The 17,978-nt window shown below is 44.4% G+C and overlaps 1 protein-coding gene across 2 annotated transcripts; it reads left to right on the top strand.

The window, feature by feature from the left end:
• The first annotated feature begins 2,431 nt into the window (after positions 1 to 2,431).
• ism1 (isthmin 1) lies at positions 2,432 to 13,858 on the top strand. 2 transcript variants are annotated; one of them, XM_080508016.1, is made up of 6 exons: positions 2,432 to 3,322; positions 8,746 to 8,964; positions 9,815 to 10,067; positions 11,771 to 11,914; positions 12,063 to 12,152; positions 12,469 to 13,858. In XM_080508016.1, the coding sequence occupies exons 1-6, from the start codon at positions 3,185 to 3,187 to the stop codon at positions 12,984 to 12,986; spliced, it is 1,362 nt and encodes a 453-aa protein (XP_080364142.1). In that variant the 5' UTR covers positions 2,432 to 3,184; the 3' UTR covers positions 12,987 to 13,858. The 2 variants fall into 2 exon arrangements, with proteins under 2 accessions (XP_080364142.1, XP_080364143.1); XM_080508017.1 differs by having other exon boundaries at positions 2,904 to 3,322; positions 8,749 to 8,964.
• The last annotated feature ends 4,120 nt before the right edge of the window (positions 13,859 to 17,978 follow it).

Consider the following 17,978-nt stretch of genomic DNA (forward strand, 5'->3'; position numbering starts at 1 on the left):
TGGCATGTAGCTGCTATTCTGAAGGGGGATCCTCTGCTACGCCTTTGATGTCCACCACTGTGTCCAAAGCAGGCAAGCCATTCTCACCGCTCTGTTTTCCATTTAGACAAGAGATTTTTCTCCTCTGCAAAGAGAGTTCTGAAGTGAAGCAGTCAGAGGACAGATTTACATGGCTTGGACAGCTCTGGTGAAGTCCTTTTTTCCTGAAACTACTCTTGTTAACCGAGAGCGCAATGAAGTAGAATAATGGTTCAGCGTGTTTCATCAGGAGGCTCATTGGTGGTATATGTGTACGTCTTTGATCAAATGTCTGATTAAGTTAGTAACGAGAGATACTTGTGAGCCTATTTAGAGCCTCTATTAACTAAATTATACATTCTTTATTCTACAAGTATTTCTATTCTATAGTTACCTCTGACAGAAGAAACCCTTGACTTGTTAACTTAAGGTTAATGATAAGGGTATTTTTATCTGGTTTCACATGTAAAAACATACAGTATCATGTTTGAATAAATACATGATACTACAGTAATGTGTAAACGGTAACAAAAAACCTTTGCTTTGGATAACTGTAATCACTTTATGGTTCACTTGTGACCCTAATCATGCTGCAGGAGACAAAATAAATGATTTAAGAAATGAATCAAAATAAATGTTTCAGTTGTCAGCAGTTATGATTCACCTTAAGCTGTGCGTTCTGTACATTCAGTGGATTTTTTTTTCAATTATCATGTATCATATTTGAAAAGTTGAACTTCTCTATGCTGTTCATTGTTTACTGTTTGGTGGTGTTTATCTGTAGAATAGAGATGTATCTACTCAAATAAGTTCAGGAATGAGTTTATAAAGCTTTTGGAAGTTTGTTTCACAACAAAAGACCTAATATTAAAAAATAACTGCCTTTTATGAGAGAAAATTTCAGTGGACAAAGAGAAATTAAATTGTAGAACAGGGTGATTTGTTTGGAAGAGATTCATCTGTCTGCTCAATAATTTCAATATTATTGGGAGGTCACCAGCAGACTGGACAAAACTAATAAAAAAATTGTTTCAAAAATGTGTTGACTGTCCTGTATCAGTGAAACTGATAAATTCTGTAAATTCACTCATGCAGCATAACAGTAGGGGTAAATGGTGGATGAAACTACAGTGAATAAATTCAAAGGTTCCCTCAGACCACCACTTTTAGCCATAAGCCAAATAGTGAATGATGGCTGGAGGCCGGATCTCCAGTTTTCATATTAAATATTTTTGAAGGAATATATATAAGCAATAAATTACATTTGTTGAAGGATGTTCTATTTATGCTTTTGACTTCTAAAAAAAAAATAATCCTGTGAGATTGTTAAAATAACCTGTTTTAAACCTTGGAGTGTTTAAGCTTTTTCTTTGTTCAAATTGATATTATTTCCAGCATCTGCTTTCTACACTACACTTTTTTTAAATCTGAATTTCTCTTAATTTGTCTCGCCTCTCTCAATCGATGTTTGTGACAAATAAATTGGTCCAAATATTAATTGACTTCACTCGTCCGGTCTGGGACTTGAGTGCAGTGGGAGATGTTCCTCTTCATTGTAATTTGTACCCAAACTATACTGAGACTTCAACGGCAAACAAATGATCCTGGGTGCGTGACCTCCTCCTCTCTGTCACCCACCCGTACGCAGGAACCGGGTCCCTGCTTGGTGCCTGGTTTGACACAGCGACCTGCCCTGTGAAGCGGACGATAAGTCTAATCACATTACGCACCATTTGTCTTGCTTAAGTGAAGTGTTACTGCGCCTTCCGTTTCACGTGATGATCAGCCTGCGCCTTTACACATGAGAGGCAGGAGGCAGGGAGAGAGGGACCCACCCCCACCCCCACCCCGGTGAGCCCCACCGGTGCGTCCCCGGGAACACTTTGTATTGATGCACTAACTGCATTAAAGAGTCGGATGTTGGAGAAAACAATGCACCTATACACAAATAAACAGATTTACAGGCACTCTCCACTAATTAACCTCAATATGCTTTTTTTTTTTAAGACTGGGGGGAAAAAAACCCACGCATGCTCAGGGGAGTGTTAACCACGACACCACTCAGATCTACTATTAAAGTTGACTGCTGAAAATGAATAAACCATGTGCAGCATGTTTAGTAAAGCGATACAGTAAACCTTGTTGACAGAAGCAGTACAAAGATATAACTGAAAAGTTTGTTTCTCCTTTAAAGATAAATCAGTTGCAACCTTCATTTTAACCACTTTCAGGTGTCCCTCAAGTTGAATTCTACTTTGTGACTGGTGTGTTTCAGGGATGCGTCTGGTGGGACATGAGTGTGTTGGGGACTGTTGGAGAGGGACGAAAGAGTTAATCGTGGGGGGGGCTGCACAGGGGCGTCTCGTATAAAAGCACCTCAGGAGCGCACACAACAAGAACAGCGTGTGTCTGACTGGAGCTGTAGTTTGATATGGTTTGACTTTCTTCCTCTCCAGAGCCTTCGTTTCCACGGGCGCACAAATCCACACCAGCAATGGATGAATAATTTCTGAAGCCGCTTGAACTCAATCGTGAAGCTTTAACTCAGGGGGTGGGGGATCTATTGCTTTTTCTTTTTCTTTTCTTTTTTTTTACCCCCTTCTTTAAATTTTAGTAGCACCGGGAACGGACAGAATGTGGACAAAAGCAGAAATGCGTAAAAGTGGGTGAAGTGAACGTGGAGGAAAAAGTGCGGCGTGGGGCTGCCCGTGTGGCGGGGACACTTCGGGACAACACAGAGCTGCAACTTTCCTCAGATTTGAAGATTTGAAGAGGGCGCAACAAGCAGTGTCAATGCTGCACGCTGGATCCGCCTGCAGAGTCCAGTGCGCTCCGATACCTGCAGATCTGCGCTCAGCTTTACATTTCATCAAACTTGCTCATAATAACTTGGAGTGGATACATATTTATTTGTATAATATCACGTTTTTTGGAAGAAAGGGGGAACAAATTCTGCAAACTTTATCAGCTTTTGTGATTGTTCGGTTGCCCAGCTCCGATCCGTTTCCCTTCATTTTTTGCAATTCTGATTCCCGAAGTGGCTCCGAAGTGGTGTTGCGGCTCCTCGTCCCCGGCGGATCCGGAGATCGGAGTCTCTGCACCGGGAGGAGGCGGAGTCGGAGCTCCAGCCACACCGCAGGCTCCCAAGGGCGGCCGCGTCAAGAGGATGGTGCGGCTGGCGGCGGAGCTGCTGCTTCTCCTCGGACTCCTTCTCCTCACCTTGCACATCACTGTGCTGCGGAGCAACCCGCTGCCCCAAGGGAACGTAACCGTGAGCCTGGACCAGGACGCAGCGCTGACAGAGGTGAGTCAGGAAGTCAGTCTGGAAATGTGATATCTGATGGCGTCTCATCAAGTCACAGATGGGTTTGATAAAGTGCTCAGGTATAATGGAGCATCCATACCCCGAGGGGGGTGTTCCTATGAGTCTGTGGAGATTGATGCACGGACGGATCTCCCTAAGGTGTCCCCCGGGAACGGTGGTGAGCCATAAGGGCATAAGGAGATGGGGCAGGGTCAGAGGTCACTCACCCCACCCCCCCCCCCCCCCCCCTCCTCACAAGACACACACCTCCCTATTGTCTCGAGTTAAATGTTGCCCACAGGCACTTCTCTGTCATCATGGGCTCATCACTGTCACCCCAGCCTTCATTTGATAAGGCACCGGGGTCAGAGCTGAACCCCTGGAGCTGCCCCCCCCCCCCCCACACACACACACACTACCACCATTCCTGGAGCATGATGGCAGAAGACTGTGACAGAAACATGTCTTCAGTGCTTCCTCAAGATCAAGCCCTTAATGTTTTGATCTGATCCTGCAAGATCGTGGCAAATGAGCTGAACGGATTGATGGTCAGTCATGATGGTTCATGTCCCAGTCATGATTGTTGCCACCACAAAGATTCACAGGGGGGACATTTGTCAACATGACACCACTTAAGCACACCTTTAATGATTTAACTGTTCATTTTAACATCGGCATAAAGCATGCTGACTCCAGCTGAACCCAAATCCTGACCCGAGGGTTAGGACGGGCCTGGGATCAACAGGCTTTTTTCAAGAGTGTAAAGCATCCTTCAGCTGCTTTTTGAAGTATATTTAGCTTGCTACTGAAATACTTCTTCTCCCAGTGATAAATTGGTATTTATGCCCAGTGGAAAGGCGTGCCTGCGTAAATGCTTTATCAGGGCTTGTGAGAGATGAATGGAAAGAATTTTTTCACTCCATCAGAGGATGGTGAGCAGTCATTTCTCTTATCTTCGACTATCACTTCCAGCACTCGCTAGCTCTATAATGCAACAGTATTGTTGGATATTAGGCCATGCAAAGCTGAAGAAATATTCCTGGAATTTATCGAATATTTGTCACCCAGCCAAATGTTGGATAGGATGAGCAGGACGAGGAACGGCAGGGAGTTTCTCAGAGTGAAGAAATACTGAACACATGCCTCCTATTCCAACTCTGACATCCTTTTTGTCCAAAACTCAAATTTACAAGAGGATTCTGGCTCGTGACGGAGTCAAAGGCAGGTCTTCAATAGTTTTTTTTCTTTTTTTTTTTGCTCATGAATGCTCCGGTGATGTGCATTTACGCTTCACTAACCCTTCACTGAAGACGGTGATGTCATCTTTCAGCCGTGCTTGTCACGGGCCAGGGGGTGTATTGTCATCCCAAGGTGTCATATTTAAAAAGCCATTCAGGGAACACAAATGACAGGATGCAGCTCTGTGCACCTGAAGTAGAGAGAGAAAGAGAGAGAGAGAGAGAGAGAGCAAGCACAGTCTTTGCTGGGAGCTTCATTCAAGAGGGCAGAGTCAGCCACTGTCAGTGTAATAAAATATTTAATGATGGCACACAACTGCTGACACTTTACAGAGGATTGCGATTTTCTCAACCGTATTTGCATCTCATCTTTTCCCCGCATGGCATGTGTCCCCTCAGTTCATCTGGGCCCTCCCAGGATGTCACCCCACCCCACACACACACACACACACACACCACCACCACCACCACCAAACCCCCAACAAAAAGCCATGAATGAACACAAATCCCCCCCCCCCCCCCCCCCCCCCCCCCCGTCCTCAGAAGAAGTATCTCTTCTTCTTTTCCCGCTTCCCCCTTTCTCACTTTGTGAGGGCTGCTTAAAGGGGCATGACTCTATTTTCAATTGGGAGCAACTCAGGGGTCCTTCCCCCCGGGGAGGCTGGCAGGAAATGAAGGCAGTCCACATTGTGCCAGATGCTTTTCAGCGCAGCGCTCATGTAGGTGGGAGAGAAAAATCATCCTTTGCCCGTCACATGCCTTATACTCAGGGCACGCAAATGTTTATTTATCTACTGAGGACGGGTGTGCCACTTGTGATCTCCAAACTATGACATGTTTCTTGTTTTTTTTTTGGGGGGGGGGGTTCTCAAATGAGTTATGGGAACTGCAGTAAAGGAGCTTGGGATCAAAGGGAGACAGCTGAATTTTGAAGATTTAATTTAGTTTGCTCCCATGCTGACTTTCAGTGCTGTTAATGTCAGAGCAATCAGCATATTCCTCTCCTTAGCCTGTGTGCCACACTCCTCAGAGAACTACGGTATTTTTCAAAAACTAGATAGAGAGATGCTTCTGCCTAATTTAGCAGGAATTAAGACTGTACCACACACCTGTGGCTCAGTTGGTACGTCTTCTTGCCCCAGAGTTGGCAGTTCCTCCCCCCCCCCCCATCACACCCTGATAATGTGCCGATGCTCATAAAAGTGTGCAAGCACCTTGCATTGCAGTTGTGTGTGTCAATGAGTGAGTGTGATGAATCGTGCAAAGTGTGTTGCAACTGAGGTAAAATCCCTACATAAGCAAAGTCAATTTACCAAAGTCCATATAATATGAAACATAAATGGCCTGTGATTTGATTTCCAAATCTTGTGTTTCTCCTCCAAAGTGTTGCTGAAAATCGGATCAAAACAACAACAGACACAGTCAGAAACTTCAAAACATCTTCGTGGCTTCCAGATTAAAATGTCGGTTTAGTGAAATGCCAGGGTTTGCGGTGTAAAGCCGCTTGGATTTCCACATCTGACAAGTGATTTAATTTTCCTACTTTAATCACTCACATCATATTTAGGATTACGAACAGTACCAGATATGAGTTTGATGTATCTACAGTTGGAAAATCAGCTTCTGTTGGCATCAAACTGAGTACACATGGACAGTTTTCACTCATTTCAACTGAGGGTGGCAAGCAATGAAGTATCTGTGCTCCTTCGCTGCACCAAAGAAGATTTTTTTTACTTGTCTGTGCTTTACTTGTTTTTATGTTTCCTCGTTGCAAAAACATCTGAACTTTCTCCTCCTTATATTCCTATACAGGTCAGTACCGGTACTCATTTCAGTAACAAGGTTGTCGTAATACATGACAAAAAACCTTACTAAAACAAATCTCAAAGAAACAGCAGTAAGGCTTTTGTTGTGTTTTCAGATCAATTCTGAATGAATTATTATTATTAATTGACAGATAGGAATGAAAATACCTGCCTAACTATGTCTGCAGGAACCATGTTGTGTGGTGTCAAAAAAGTTCTTTAAATTTTCTTGGTTCAGTTTAGTCACAAAAGCTGAAGAAAAAATATCCAAACAGCTTGCATGGGACATCTTTTTTAACTGAGTGGCTGCATAAAAGGTAAAAAACAACAACAAAAAAACAACAACAACCTTTTAATAGAACAAATCAACAAAATATGCTCCGATGAAGTTCCAATATATATTAAAAACTGAGCTAAACTGAAAGAACAGACCAGAAAAAGAGAGAATTCAGAGAATTTTGTTGCTGCTTTGGGATGATATGCAATTCATTATCAAAACTTCTCATAAACCCTTTTAACAAGTGCACGTTTTGAGTTCAAGTAAAGGTTTTTTTTATGGATCGCAGGACACTAAAAGAAAAAGTCAAAGTTAAACCTGCAGAATCATTCTGGTTTATTTAAAATTTTCTACTATTTCTTAGTTTTTTCGGAGTTGATGTTGAGATATTTGATCTTGAAAATGTTTAACTCAATAGGTATTGACAGATGGATCCTAAATTATCTCAATCTGCAGTCCTCAGTGAAATAAATAATACAATTTGGTCCTGGGAAAATCCATATCGAGACTGAAGAGATTCCGTTAAATTCTAGTTTAATTCATCAGAGCTACCACTTAAGATGAACCACAGCAGCTGACTTTGTTTACAGATGTTTAAACCTGTTAGTGGTCTGCTGGGCTTTTTCTCCCTCAGCGGAGCCTAATTACAGCCCATCAGTGATATCTGTAGACTTGATACATGAAAGTCTGTTATCACAAAGTTTAAGTCCTTGTGATAGAACCAGAGAGGCTCCTGTGATGTTCACATGAAGGGTTGATGACTGATACACAAGCTGCTTTGTGAAAATGATGTTTGATTCTTTTTAAGCACTTTTCTTTCTGAGCCAGAAGACGTTCGTGGTTCTATCTGGAATCACTTCTTCCCTCAATTTGTGTGATTTACAACATTAATTATAATAATTAAACACTCATCCTCTTTTCTACAGTAGAAATCTCCTCCTTTTCTTATTCAGCGGTAAAGTTCAGAACCAAAAATACTTCTTCTCACCCGCTGTGGAATCACCTGTAATTATGGCTTTTAAAAAAAAATTGTCTTTAATCCATCATATTACCTTCATCTCATCTTTAGCTGTTAATTAAGAAAAGTAAATGGATACAGAAGTGTTTGTGTACAACCTCATCTGCCTCTGCTGTTCCAATACAAGCTATACATGTACATTTATAACCCTGCCTCCCCGGCTGTGCGGCTCCATTTACAGTGTCTATATTGCCCAAGAGTGCACCTTGGCTGGACACAAACCGCTCCACTGGGGGCTTTTATATCCGCCACAATGTGGCTGAGCTGACACTTTGTCTGTGACTGGCCACCGCAACCGTACAGCCCTGCTGCCATATTCTCAGGCCTCGGGCCCGGCCGCGAAAACACTGGGGAGGAAGAAATGGGACGTGAAAAAAGAAAACAAGGAGCATGATTGATGGCTTTCTTTGATCTTATTTTCTGCCACCCCTAGAATGGATGATTGCTGACTACTTATGGCTGTCCAATTGAGGAATAATTGTTCCGTCCGTGCATACCTGATCGGGACATATGCCTTGAGTGTCCTTGTGGGACGGATTTACAGCACCCCTGTCAGAAGACCAAATGTTTTTCTGTCTACAAGAAGGCAGATGTAATTATTTTGCAATGTTTGCTTAGGTTTTCTCAGTATAGCCCCAGTGCAGGAAAACCATGTGTCTTGCAGGGCTCTTTTCTTCCACCTCGCTCCAGCACATGCTATATATGTCCACACCATTTTGCTATGGTAAAGCTGCAGAGTAGTCCATGTCATTTAAAAATGGAAAAACAATATACAGTCGAGCCGTGACACTGGTTTAAGATAGATTATAGTTTGGTGGGAACAGACAGAAGCACGGAACACAGCGAGATGTTTTGTCCCAAAATTTGGGCGACTCTGTCTTTTTGAGCTCTGAGGGGCAAAGGCTCCACTGCCTGCAGGATTTATGACAAAGGTCATGGCCATGTGAACCTCTGTCAGCAAGAGAGATCAATCTAATTTTACAAAGGGTGCACACTACTCATGCCTAGGAGTTTTAACATTCATTCAAGGTAAAGAGAATTTTTGATTTGTATGGACTTAACACCGCTTTTCTTTTTCTCCTCAGCAGAACAATATAAATGCTAAAAGCAGCTCCTCGGCAAAGCTGGCTCATGAAGATCGGCGGTCTGGTCCAGAACACCGGTTGGGGCATCGGCCTGCGACGTTCCCCTGGCCGCAAGGCAGCAATGTACACAAAGATAGTCCCGGCGCTTTCCTCCTAGATCTGCACAATTTTCCAGATCTCTCCAAAGCCGACATCAATGGACAGAATCCCAACATACAGGTGACAATGTGTGTCTCTGCACCTGCCAGTGCACTTTGAAGCTTTTGCTCTCTGAGGACATGACTACTCAAGCACAGAAGACAGGAAGAGCAAACAGGAACTAATGAGAATAGTTTGGTGCACATCACTACCCCCTTTTTCTTCCCTCCCTTCCTCCTTCCCACCCCCTGGTCACACTTCCTGGCTGGTAGTGAAGCTTAAGATAGACACTGAAGCCTCATGTCAATCATAATGACAGCTGAAAGGCAGATGCTAACCAGAAATGCGCCACCAGCACTAACCCATGTGCAGCAAGACAGACGGCAGCTTATGTAAATGTGTGGCGAGCCTTCGCCCATAAGGGCCCTCAGTGATGCAGATGGTTGAGTAACCGCTGCCATGTTTAAATCATCCTCCTGTCTAATCCTGAAAAAAAGGGGGTCTTTCCATTTCTAAGGGCATCACTGCTAAATTTGAACACGAACAAAGTGTATTAACATCTCAAGATGTGGGAAGAGAGTAAAGCAACCAATTGAGCGAGGGCGCGAGGGTGTGGGGAGCAGGGCAGGAGGCGGGTGGGAGGGTGGGGGGTGTCTTTGATCCTGGGATTCATCTGGCTTTCATGGTCTGGAGGAGGCTGAGTAGCCCTTTGAACTCTGTGTTTAGGTGGAGAGAGCCCGAGAGGTGGGAGGGTGACTGACTGTGGGGCAGGAGTGGTGCCCCCCCCCCCATCTGGAAAGCACATGTGTTTGGACAGAAAGGGTAGGGGGGTGGGGGTGTGTGTGTGTGCAAGGCCAGGGCTATCAGACAGGGCCACTCTACTGCACCAGATCCAAGAGTGTCAACTTAAACTTGGTTTCCCTTGACACAGGTGACTATTGAAGTTGTGGATGGGCTGGAGGGCCACGAGCCAGAAAAAGGCCTCCGCAAGGAGAGCAAGCCCAGCTGGGCATCTCCCAACTGGAGAAACTGGTGGCCCCACACGTCTTCATCCACCTCCTCTTCCTCCACCCATCAGACGGAGGAGCATGATCGTTCCTACGGGGCCAACACTGAGGACAGCAACTTCCTCAGGCCACCGGAGGACTGGGACAGGAGGAGCAGCAAAGCTCAGGCTGAATATGGTGAGACTGACAGGAGGCAGTGCATGTGTTTGCGAGGAAATGAATGCACTTAGCAGAATATAGCGCTGCGTCCACAAGCACTTATTTGAGCGCCGGTCCCCGACGTTTTCCACAGATGGCCATGGTCTGATGTGGAATCTGTAATTTGCAGATTTGCTGATTTAAGCTGTCACCATAATAAGTGCAGTCATCCCGGGAAAGCCTTTGGGAGCCCCTGATTGAAGCCTTTAACACGCTTTTATGAGATGGATTCCTCTGTGTTGTGGAGCTCGCTACGTGACACAGTTTAAACGCCTCGCTACATCAAAGTTTAGCAACAGGAATGGAGCCAGAAGTCCTGTGAAGGCTTCCTCACAATTCTCATAGCACCCTCCAAAAGTAACCCCACAGATAAATCTGCTCTGAAAGAATTTACACTCACAGTCGCACTGTATGCGTGTGGACTGTGTTGTAGCATGCCCAAACCAACATGGTTGAGCAGGAATGCGTGTGCTGTGGAAAATTTAATTTTATTCACTTGCGCTATAGTGGTTAGAATGGACATTTTATTATAATTTTTTTTTTTTTGTATAAACCAGAGCCCACGCATAATGGTTCTGGCTTATCACTGTGGTCAGCCCTCATTTATCCCTTATTTCATACTCTACTAATGGACAAGGAAATATTTTATCATCATTATGGTCTTGGTTTTAAGCCTAATAATCATCATTGTGGAAAGCCAGAGAAGGTCACCCATCATGGGCCGGTGATAACACACAGGGCGGTTGCATCTGTGGTCTGAGCTCAGGTTATTATCAAAATTTTCTCAATTTTGCCTGAGCTACCACCAGCTTCCTAATATGCTCAAGGAGTAGGGAGGGGAGCAGTGGTAGATGGCTATCTGGCCTGTATTCATACAAATGCTCATAATGAGGGGCAGATGGCAGTGGGGGGTGTATAGGAAGGGTTGGAGACAAGCCAGAAATACTTCCATCCCAAAATGCCCACATTAATTCTTCTCATTGATGGAGTGCTGCTTTCAATATGTGTGTGCATGCGTGCGGTACGGCAACAGTTCGGGCAGTGGTGGTGGAGCAGCAAGGTGGTCGTCGAGCCTTTGACTACTGGTAACTGTTTCCATTTACCCAGTGATGTACTCAATCATTATTAGAGTTGAAGAGGATCTCTTTCCATTTCATATTCTATTTTCAAACCTATGCATCATAGATGGAGAATGACGAATGGTGCCATAGTTTTTTGGTGGGGTGCTTAACCAGCAGAGAAGAAGATTGTGTTTGTAATTTGTCTCCTGGATCTGTGGTAGCGCTTTTTTGAAATCACAAAAATACCATTTGGTTACTTCACAAATGTGAATAGTCACCGATTATAAAGCGGGAACTATGTATATATACTTTAAACTTCTTTATTCACCAGATCTGCTTTTAGTTAATTGTGTATGCACTTTCTTTCTTTCCTTCATTCTTTGTGATACTCCCGAGTGACAATGAGGACATGGTTGGAGGATTAGGAATTGATCTCATCCGGGGCAGTTAGTCTTCAAAGGTTAAGTTATAATAAGGGGACAGCAAATTCTAGCATGGAATCTGCATTGAGGTCTCATTTTCCTATTTTTTTGTAATCTATGCAAACAGATGTCTATATCAATGTAGTCAATGTCGTGTCATCAGAGCTGAGAATCCCTCTTCCTTTGTGTCTGATTCAAGACTATATTGACGGAGAAGGGGACTGGAGTAACTGGTCGGCCTGCAGTGTCACTTGTGGAAATGGCAACCAGAAGAGAACCAGGTCCTGTGGTTATGCCTGCACAGCCACCGAGTCCAGAACATGTGACATGCCCAACTGTCCAGGTAGGCAATTGTTTAACTGCAACAGGTGCAAAACAAACACAACAACAACAAAAATCTACATCAGTAAAGATGACAATGATTGGTATGCATACATGCCTGTGTGTTTATGCCTTTTGATCCTTTCACTATGCATTCATCTCCCTTAAAGGTATTGAGGATGCCTTCAAGACAGCAGCCACTGAAGTGAGCCTGTTAGCTGGAACAGATGAGTTCAATGCCACAGAGCTCTTTGGTGTTGGTAAGAGTTTGTCTTTCTCCAGACTATCCCTCATTCACATGTTATACTATCAAAGGCGGTGCATCCATCTGGCAGCAGTGCTCCTGTGCTGAGCATTCCTGCGCCATGCGGTGTGCCCCATTACAGCGCGGAGAAGGAAATGTGCAGCAGGGCTGGCGCAGCACAGTATGCCGCTCCCTGGGCTCTCTTTGTCTGTCAGGACTTAATAAACTCAGTAAAAACACACCTTCATATTACATTTTCTCACACTTGCGGTTTTGGTGTCGAATGGCTATGACAGAGCTATGGCATTTAATAATGTCTTCATTTCTTCCAGACACAGACAGTTGCGAGAGGTGGATGAACTGCAAAAGTGATTTCTTGAAGAAGTACATGACCAAGGTGGCAAACGACCTACCCAGCTGCCCTTGCTCCTACCCCACCGAGGTGGCCTACAGCACGGCAGACGTGCACGACCCCCTCACACGCCGAGATTTCCGCTGGAAAGACGCCAGCGGGCCGAAGGAGAAGCTGGAGATCTACAAGCCCACGGCCCGTTACTGCATCAGGTCCATGCTGACCCTGGAGTCGACGACGCTGGCCGCGCAGCACTGCTGCTACGACGACAGCATGAAGCTCATCACGCGCGGCAAAGGGGCCGGCACGCCCAACCTCATCAGCACAGAGTTCTCGGCCGACCTGCACTACAAGGTGGACATTCTGCCCTGGATCATCTGCAAAGGAGACTGGAGCCGCTACAACCAGGCCAGGCCACCGAACAACGGGCAGAAGTGTCCAGACAACCCTCAGGACGAGGACTACTACAAACAGTTTGAAGAGGCAAGGGAATTCTAACCTGCTGCAGAATGAAAGGAAAGAAACAACACACTGCTTAAATATCCTGCGAAACCTCAAAAATGGCGCTGAAACCATTGTTAGTGCTCTTTTAGGTCAAGTAACACATGAACTTTTAGGCTCTGAGGAAAGACTTACTGCTCTTTTGAACCAAGAGGAATTAAAATCCAACAGAGTCGGAACCCATACTTGCTCAAATGGAACTTTTACAACTTAATCAAAACCGGGTGCAGAAAGGTTGCCTTTTTTTTTTGTTTTGTTTTTTTTCCAACAGGCTTTTGTAATTTTGCCAGTAGTTTTCTTGCAAACTGTACCTGTTTGGGCACTAAAGGGAAAACTAACTTCAGATTTTTAAAAGGGAACTTTATATTACAGAAATGTCCTTCCAGATAGTGTTTGCATAGATGCTTTATGTGTGAGTTTGTAGAGTTTTAAAATCCCTCAGGAAGGTTTTGAGGTGCCCAAACACAATTTGTGATTCACAATATGCAGGTCTTCATGTAAGCTTGTGAGTATGTTTATTTAGCATGCACATCTTTTTCTTTTTAGAAAATGTCATTAATTTTCCCCTGTAATTTAACTGTGTCCCTTGTGTCTCCAAGGCAGAACTTCATTGTACAAAGCCTGCATTATTTTTGTAAAGTATTTATTAAGTCGTAGCTGTGTCTGAGCTGGATGTCGATGTCTGTGGTTTCACATGTGGCTGAATGCTAATTTGAGATTTCCTCTCGAGCTCATCCTTTGCCACCAACGTGCGTATTCCTGTGTTGAGTTAGAATTAAACCGAAATAGAGCGTAAAGAATGTGTGAATTTATATGTATGGAAAGATTTTTGAGATATAAATCTATAAATAAATCCTTTTGTAAAGTCACTTGCTGATGAGATGTTTAAAAAAAATGAATACGTATCGGTGTGTTCTTCACTAAAAGATCTCTTGAAGGTATAAAAAGGAGTGGAAAAATCAGCTGCTGTTAATTTTCTCTCTTTTTGCTGGAAGGAAAGTTCATCTGCAGGGGAAAAAAATGCATCTAATTTCATCAATTAAACTCCTCCATCTGACTTAAGCCACCGCACAAGACTTCCATTAGTTCCATACAGTGTGGCTCTCGGGCCTGGCCTTTTGATGGGATTGTGATATTTCTTTGGAGGGCGAGGAAATTACGGTTCCTTTGAATACGACTCAAATTCTTTGTCTTTGGCATGTCTCCTCACATTCCTGAGTAATTTCTCAGTGTACACACACACACACACATACACACACTGTTTCTCTCTCTCTCTCACTTGCACACACTCATTGCTGCGTGTCCACGGCAGGGACCTCTGACCATTCCCCGTCTCTGCTGAGTGCTGCAGTCAATGTCGCACAGAGAAAGCCATTCATGGTGCCATCATTCCTGCAGTCTTGTGTGCGGCACAGCTGGCTGTATGCAGGGCTCGCCTTTATCAAGTAGCAGGCCCCAGCACGTCCCGCACCCCTGAGGCGCTCACTTGCAGCCTCCGAGCTGCTTCACTATTCATACAAAATTCCTCTGCATGCATCTGTCGCCCAGTTTATCCCAAACACAAACTTTTTTTTTAACTTAATCAACAACCCCCCACCCCCCGCCCTTAAATACTCGCAGTGAATCACACAGGTATGTTCTTTTAAAACAGGCCTTCCTCTCTGCAGCGTTGGATCCCGGTTGCGTAAAGCCCTTTGTTAAATCCTCTTGCTCGTTTCTTTTTAAGGCGGAGATTACAGTAAATGACGTGGATGGTTATCGCAGCGGAGCGTCTGCTGAACAGGCCGCAGAGATCAAAGCGAGGTGTTTCGTTTTTTATTTTGAAACATTAGGGCCAAGCTCAAATTGATGACATACCTCCACCAGCACCACCTCACCCCGTATCTCTTCTCCAGACAGGCTCCACGTGTCTCCGGCACAAGCAATTACTCGTACACCCGCTTCACTTTTCATCTCTGGTTTCGTCTCCCCCTCCCACACAAAACACCAGCACAATTTGCACCGTGGTTCCTGTGCCAAGGTGCTAGTGTGTGTGTGTGTGTGTGCGTGCAAATTCCAGATTTTTAAAGTCCACAGTTGTAATTGCTGTGGAAGTGCATGGGAGGAAACTATAGACCCGCTCGTACAGAGAGAACTTGTTGCGTTGACGTTAGGGCGTCAGTGAGAGGCCTCACTTTTGCGTTACTATTTCTAGGACTCTCTACTCTGGTTTGTTTCAAAGGATGCAAAGCACCATATTAGTGGTATATTGTCAAGGATCCGAAAGGGCTCATTAAGCATCACCCAGATATGATTGTTGGTATTCTGCCTCTATTTTTGTTATGAGAAGGGAATTTTGTCTAGTGTACTCAAACGGTTTTAGACCGAGTTTGACAGGGTTGGCTCTGGGACTTCTCAGTTTATCTCCACACAAGGGCAAACTGTGGGAATAAAGAGAGCTAAAAAATTTAATAAATAAAAGAGAATAAAACTGTGGAAACTTGGATATGTGATATGCAATAAATTAAGAGAAAGTTTGAACGCTCTCCTTTTCATTCCGCCTGAAATAGTTCCCATAAATGGTGTTCAGGTGGTTTGTTGTCCGCAGTGTGTGTTCCAGTAGGTAAATAACCAGGGTGCACGATGGCAATCAAGCATCTCTTTGTTTTGTGGTGTGTTGCAGATGTGGTAAAGCCATTTTTAGCCACCCTCTCTCTTTCTCTCTCTCACTTTCTCTCACTCACTCCCTCGCTGCACTACTTTATTGGTGGTGTAGCACAATGCAGGAAGTGTCTGGGCCACAATACCGCAGGGCCCTAACTGCACTGAAAGCCTAATTAAAAGCTTTTGCTTTCCCCTTCAAATCTGGAGGAGCGGACCTGCACCAGGAGTTTGCGTCCAACCTTCACCCAGAATGCCCCCCCCCCCCGACAAAATTGGTGGGGGTGGAGGGGTCACTGGTGCTCTTTCTCTGCCATAGTTTCACATCTTTTGGCAGAGTTTGCCATGGGGGTGGGGTTGGGTTGGGGAGGGTGGAGGCAGGCAGAGGGAATGGGGTTATACAGCTGAACAAACAGGTCAAGTAGACATGGGACATATGAGTGGGCATAGCGCCTTCCTTCAACCTCAGGATATCATGGAGGTGGTGCTGCTGACTACATCTACTGCAGAGTAACGACAAAACAATGTCAAATACCACCAGAACATGCAGAGAAGTGTATTTCATTGGAGGCACCTGTCCCCAATCAGTGTCCTTGTCATGATTGGTAGATCCAAAATGAAGAGTGATGTACAGACAGTGTTATGCAAGGTGCTTAGAATGAATACTTGCTTACAGTCACTGGTTACTTCTTTAAAGATATAAGGCATTTATAATAAAAACACTGAGGTTGAAAAGTTGCTTTTTCTTACACCCCACTTAAGATGTCTGAGCAATATGCACATCTCTAGTTGTGTTGTGTTGCTGTGACAGAGTAACTACATTTAGATGATTTGAACGTACGCCAGACACTTGGAAGAAGATCTATAACCTGAATTCTTACATCACAAGTCCTGCCAATACAGGCTAATGTTTGGTTTGTCCAGGTACGAAGCATCTCAAAAGTAATAAAACATCTTCCATGATACATGACCTTGTCCGGTTGGCCTGATTTTATTGCTCTAGGATGCTAAGGCTAATGCTACTAACCACATATTTCATCTTGCTGTCAGGAGGACCGACTCGGTTCAGGATTGACGCTTCTCCAGTGCACAAGAGGTTAGTGAAACAGTCACCATAAGGACAAGTGCTGCAGTTATAATGCAAATGCTGGACAAAGACAAAAACTCTAAAATAGTTTTATGTGTGAAAAAGAAACAAATATGCTCACCGTAATGTCAGTAGTTTTAACTGCCTCACTAGTTTCATAGTAATGATTGACATGTACGTTACTGCATGAGCATGCAGTGTTGAAGTATGTTATAATACAATATACCACAATGTGCGTCACATTCCTTGTTATCATGCTATGGAAATTCAAACCTAGGTCTCAAAAAATGACAAATCAGAGGAAGTAAATATAGAAGATAAAGCAACTGGGCACACAGTGAAGTCCGAAGAGGTTTTCATGAAGAGACCACTGTAACGGATGGTACAAACTGGCAGCAGCAGTGTGGAGGTGGTCGGGGAGTTGGGGGGGGGTTGTGAGCACAGGAGCTGCATGGCCGTGACTCACCGTGACAGCACCGCTTGGCATGTGAGGATAGCGGGCCAGACAGGCAAGGCTGCTGCCTTTGATCTTTATTTGCTCCACCGTCTGTTTTGCATTTAAGAGCCTTGCTGAGCACGAGGCATTGGATACACCTTGAATGGCTCAGGATCTTATCCACTTTTCTTTTTTTTTTTTTTCAAAGACCATGGATCCATTTTCAAAGCAGAAGGGATCCAGGACAGAGAGGGACGATGTTTGAAGAGGAGAGTATCCAAGCAACCCAGATCGTTCTGATGATATGAAGGTGCTCTATAACAACACATAATCAGTCTAATGGAGAATAGCGTGCATGTGGTTGAGGGGCAAGGTAGCATGCTTGTTTTATCTCTCTCTCTCTCTCTCTGTCGAGGATGAACCCTCACACCGGGGGTCACGTAGGTGTGGAACAAAAACAGACACCTCGCCAACCAACCCCACGATGCTCCTCCTGACCTGTCAAACACACTCTGCTCAGCCACCGATGTCGAGCCACTGTGACATGTTACACCTGAGAGGCAAACTGGCTGGATATCATCAATGCTCTTCTATCCCAACAGCCAGGCATGGCACACTGACAGCGAGGCATTTCTCTCTTCAAACGCTGAATATATTTATCTTCTTGAACAGCTCTATTGCACATTCCACTCAGACAGTGCAGTGGACGCCATCCAGAGCCAGCAACTGGACAGACCCGATACAACCGGTATAAATAACTAGCCTCTCTAATCAGAGTCTGTGGATGTTTATTTAGAAGGAATCAAACTGACACAACTTAGAATAA

Source organism: Blennius ocellaris (assembly GCF_963422515.1).
Source record: "Blennius ocellaris genome assembly, chromosome: 13".
NCBI lineage: Eukaryota > Metazoa > Chordata > Actinopteri > Blenniiformes > Blenniidae > Blennius > Blennius ocellaris.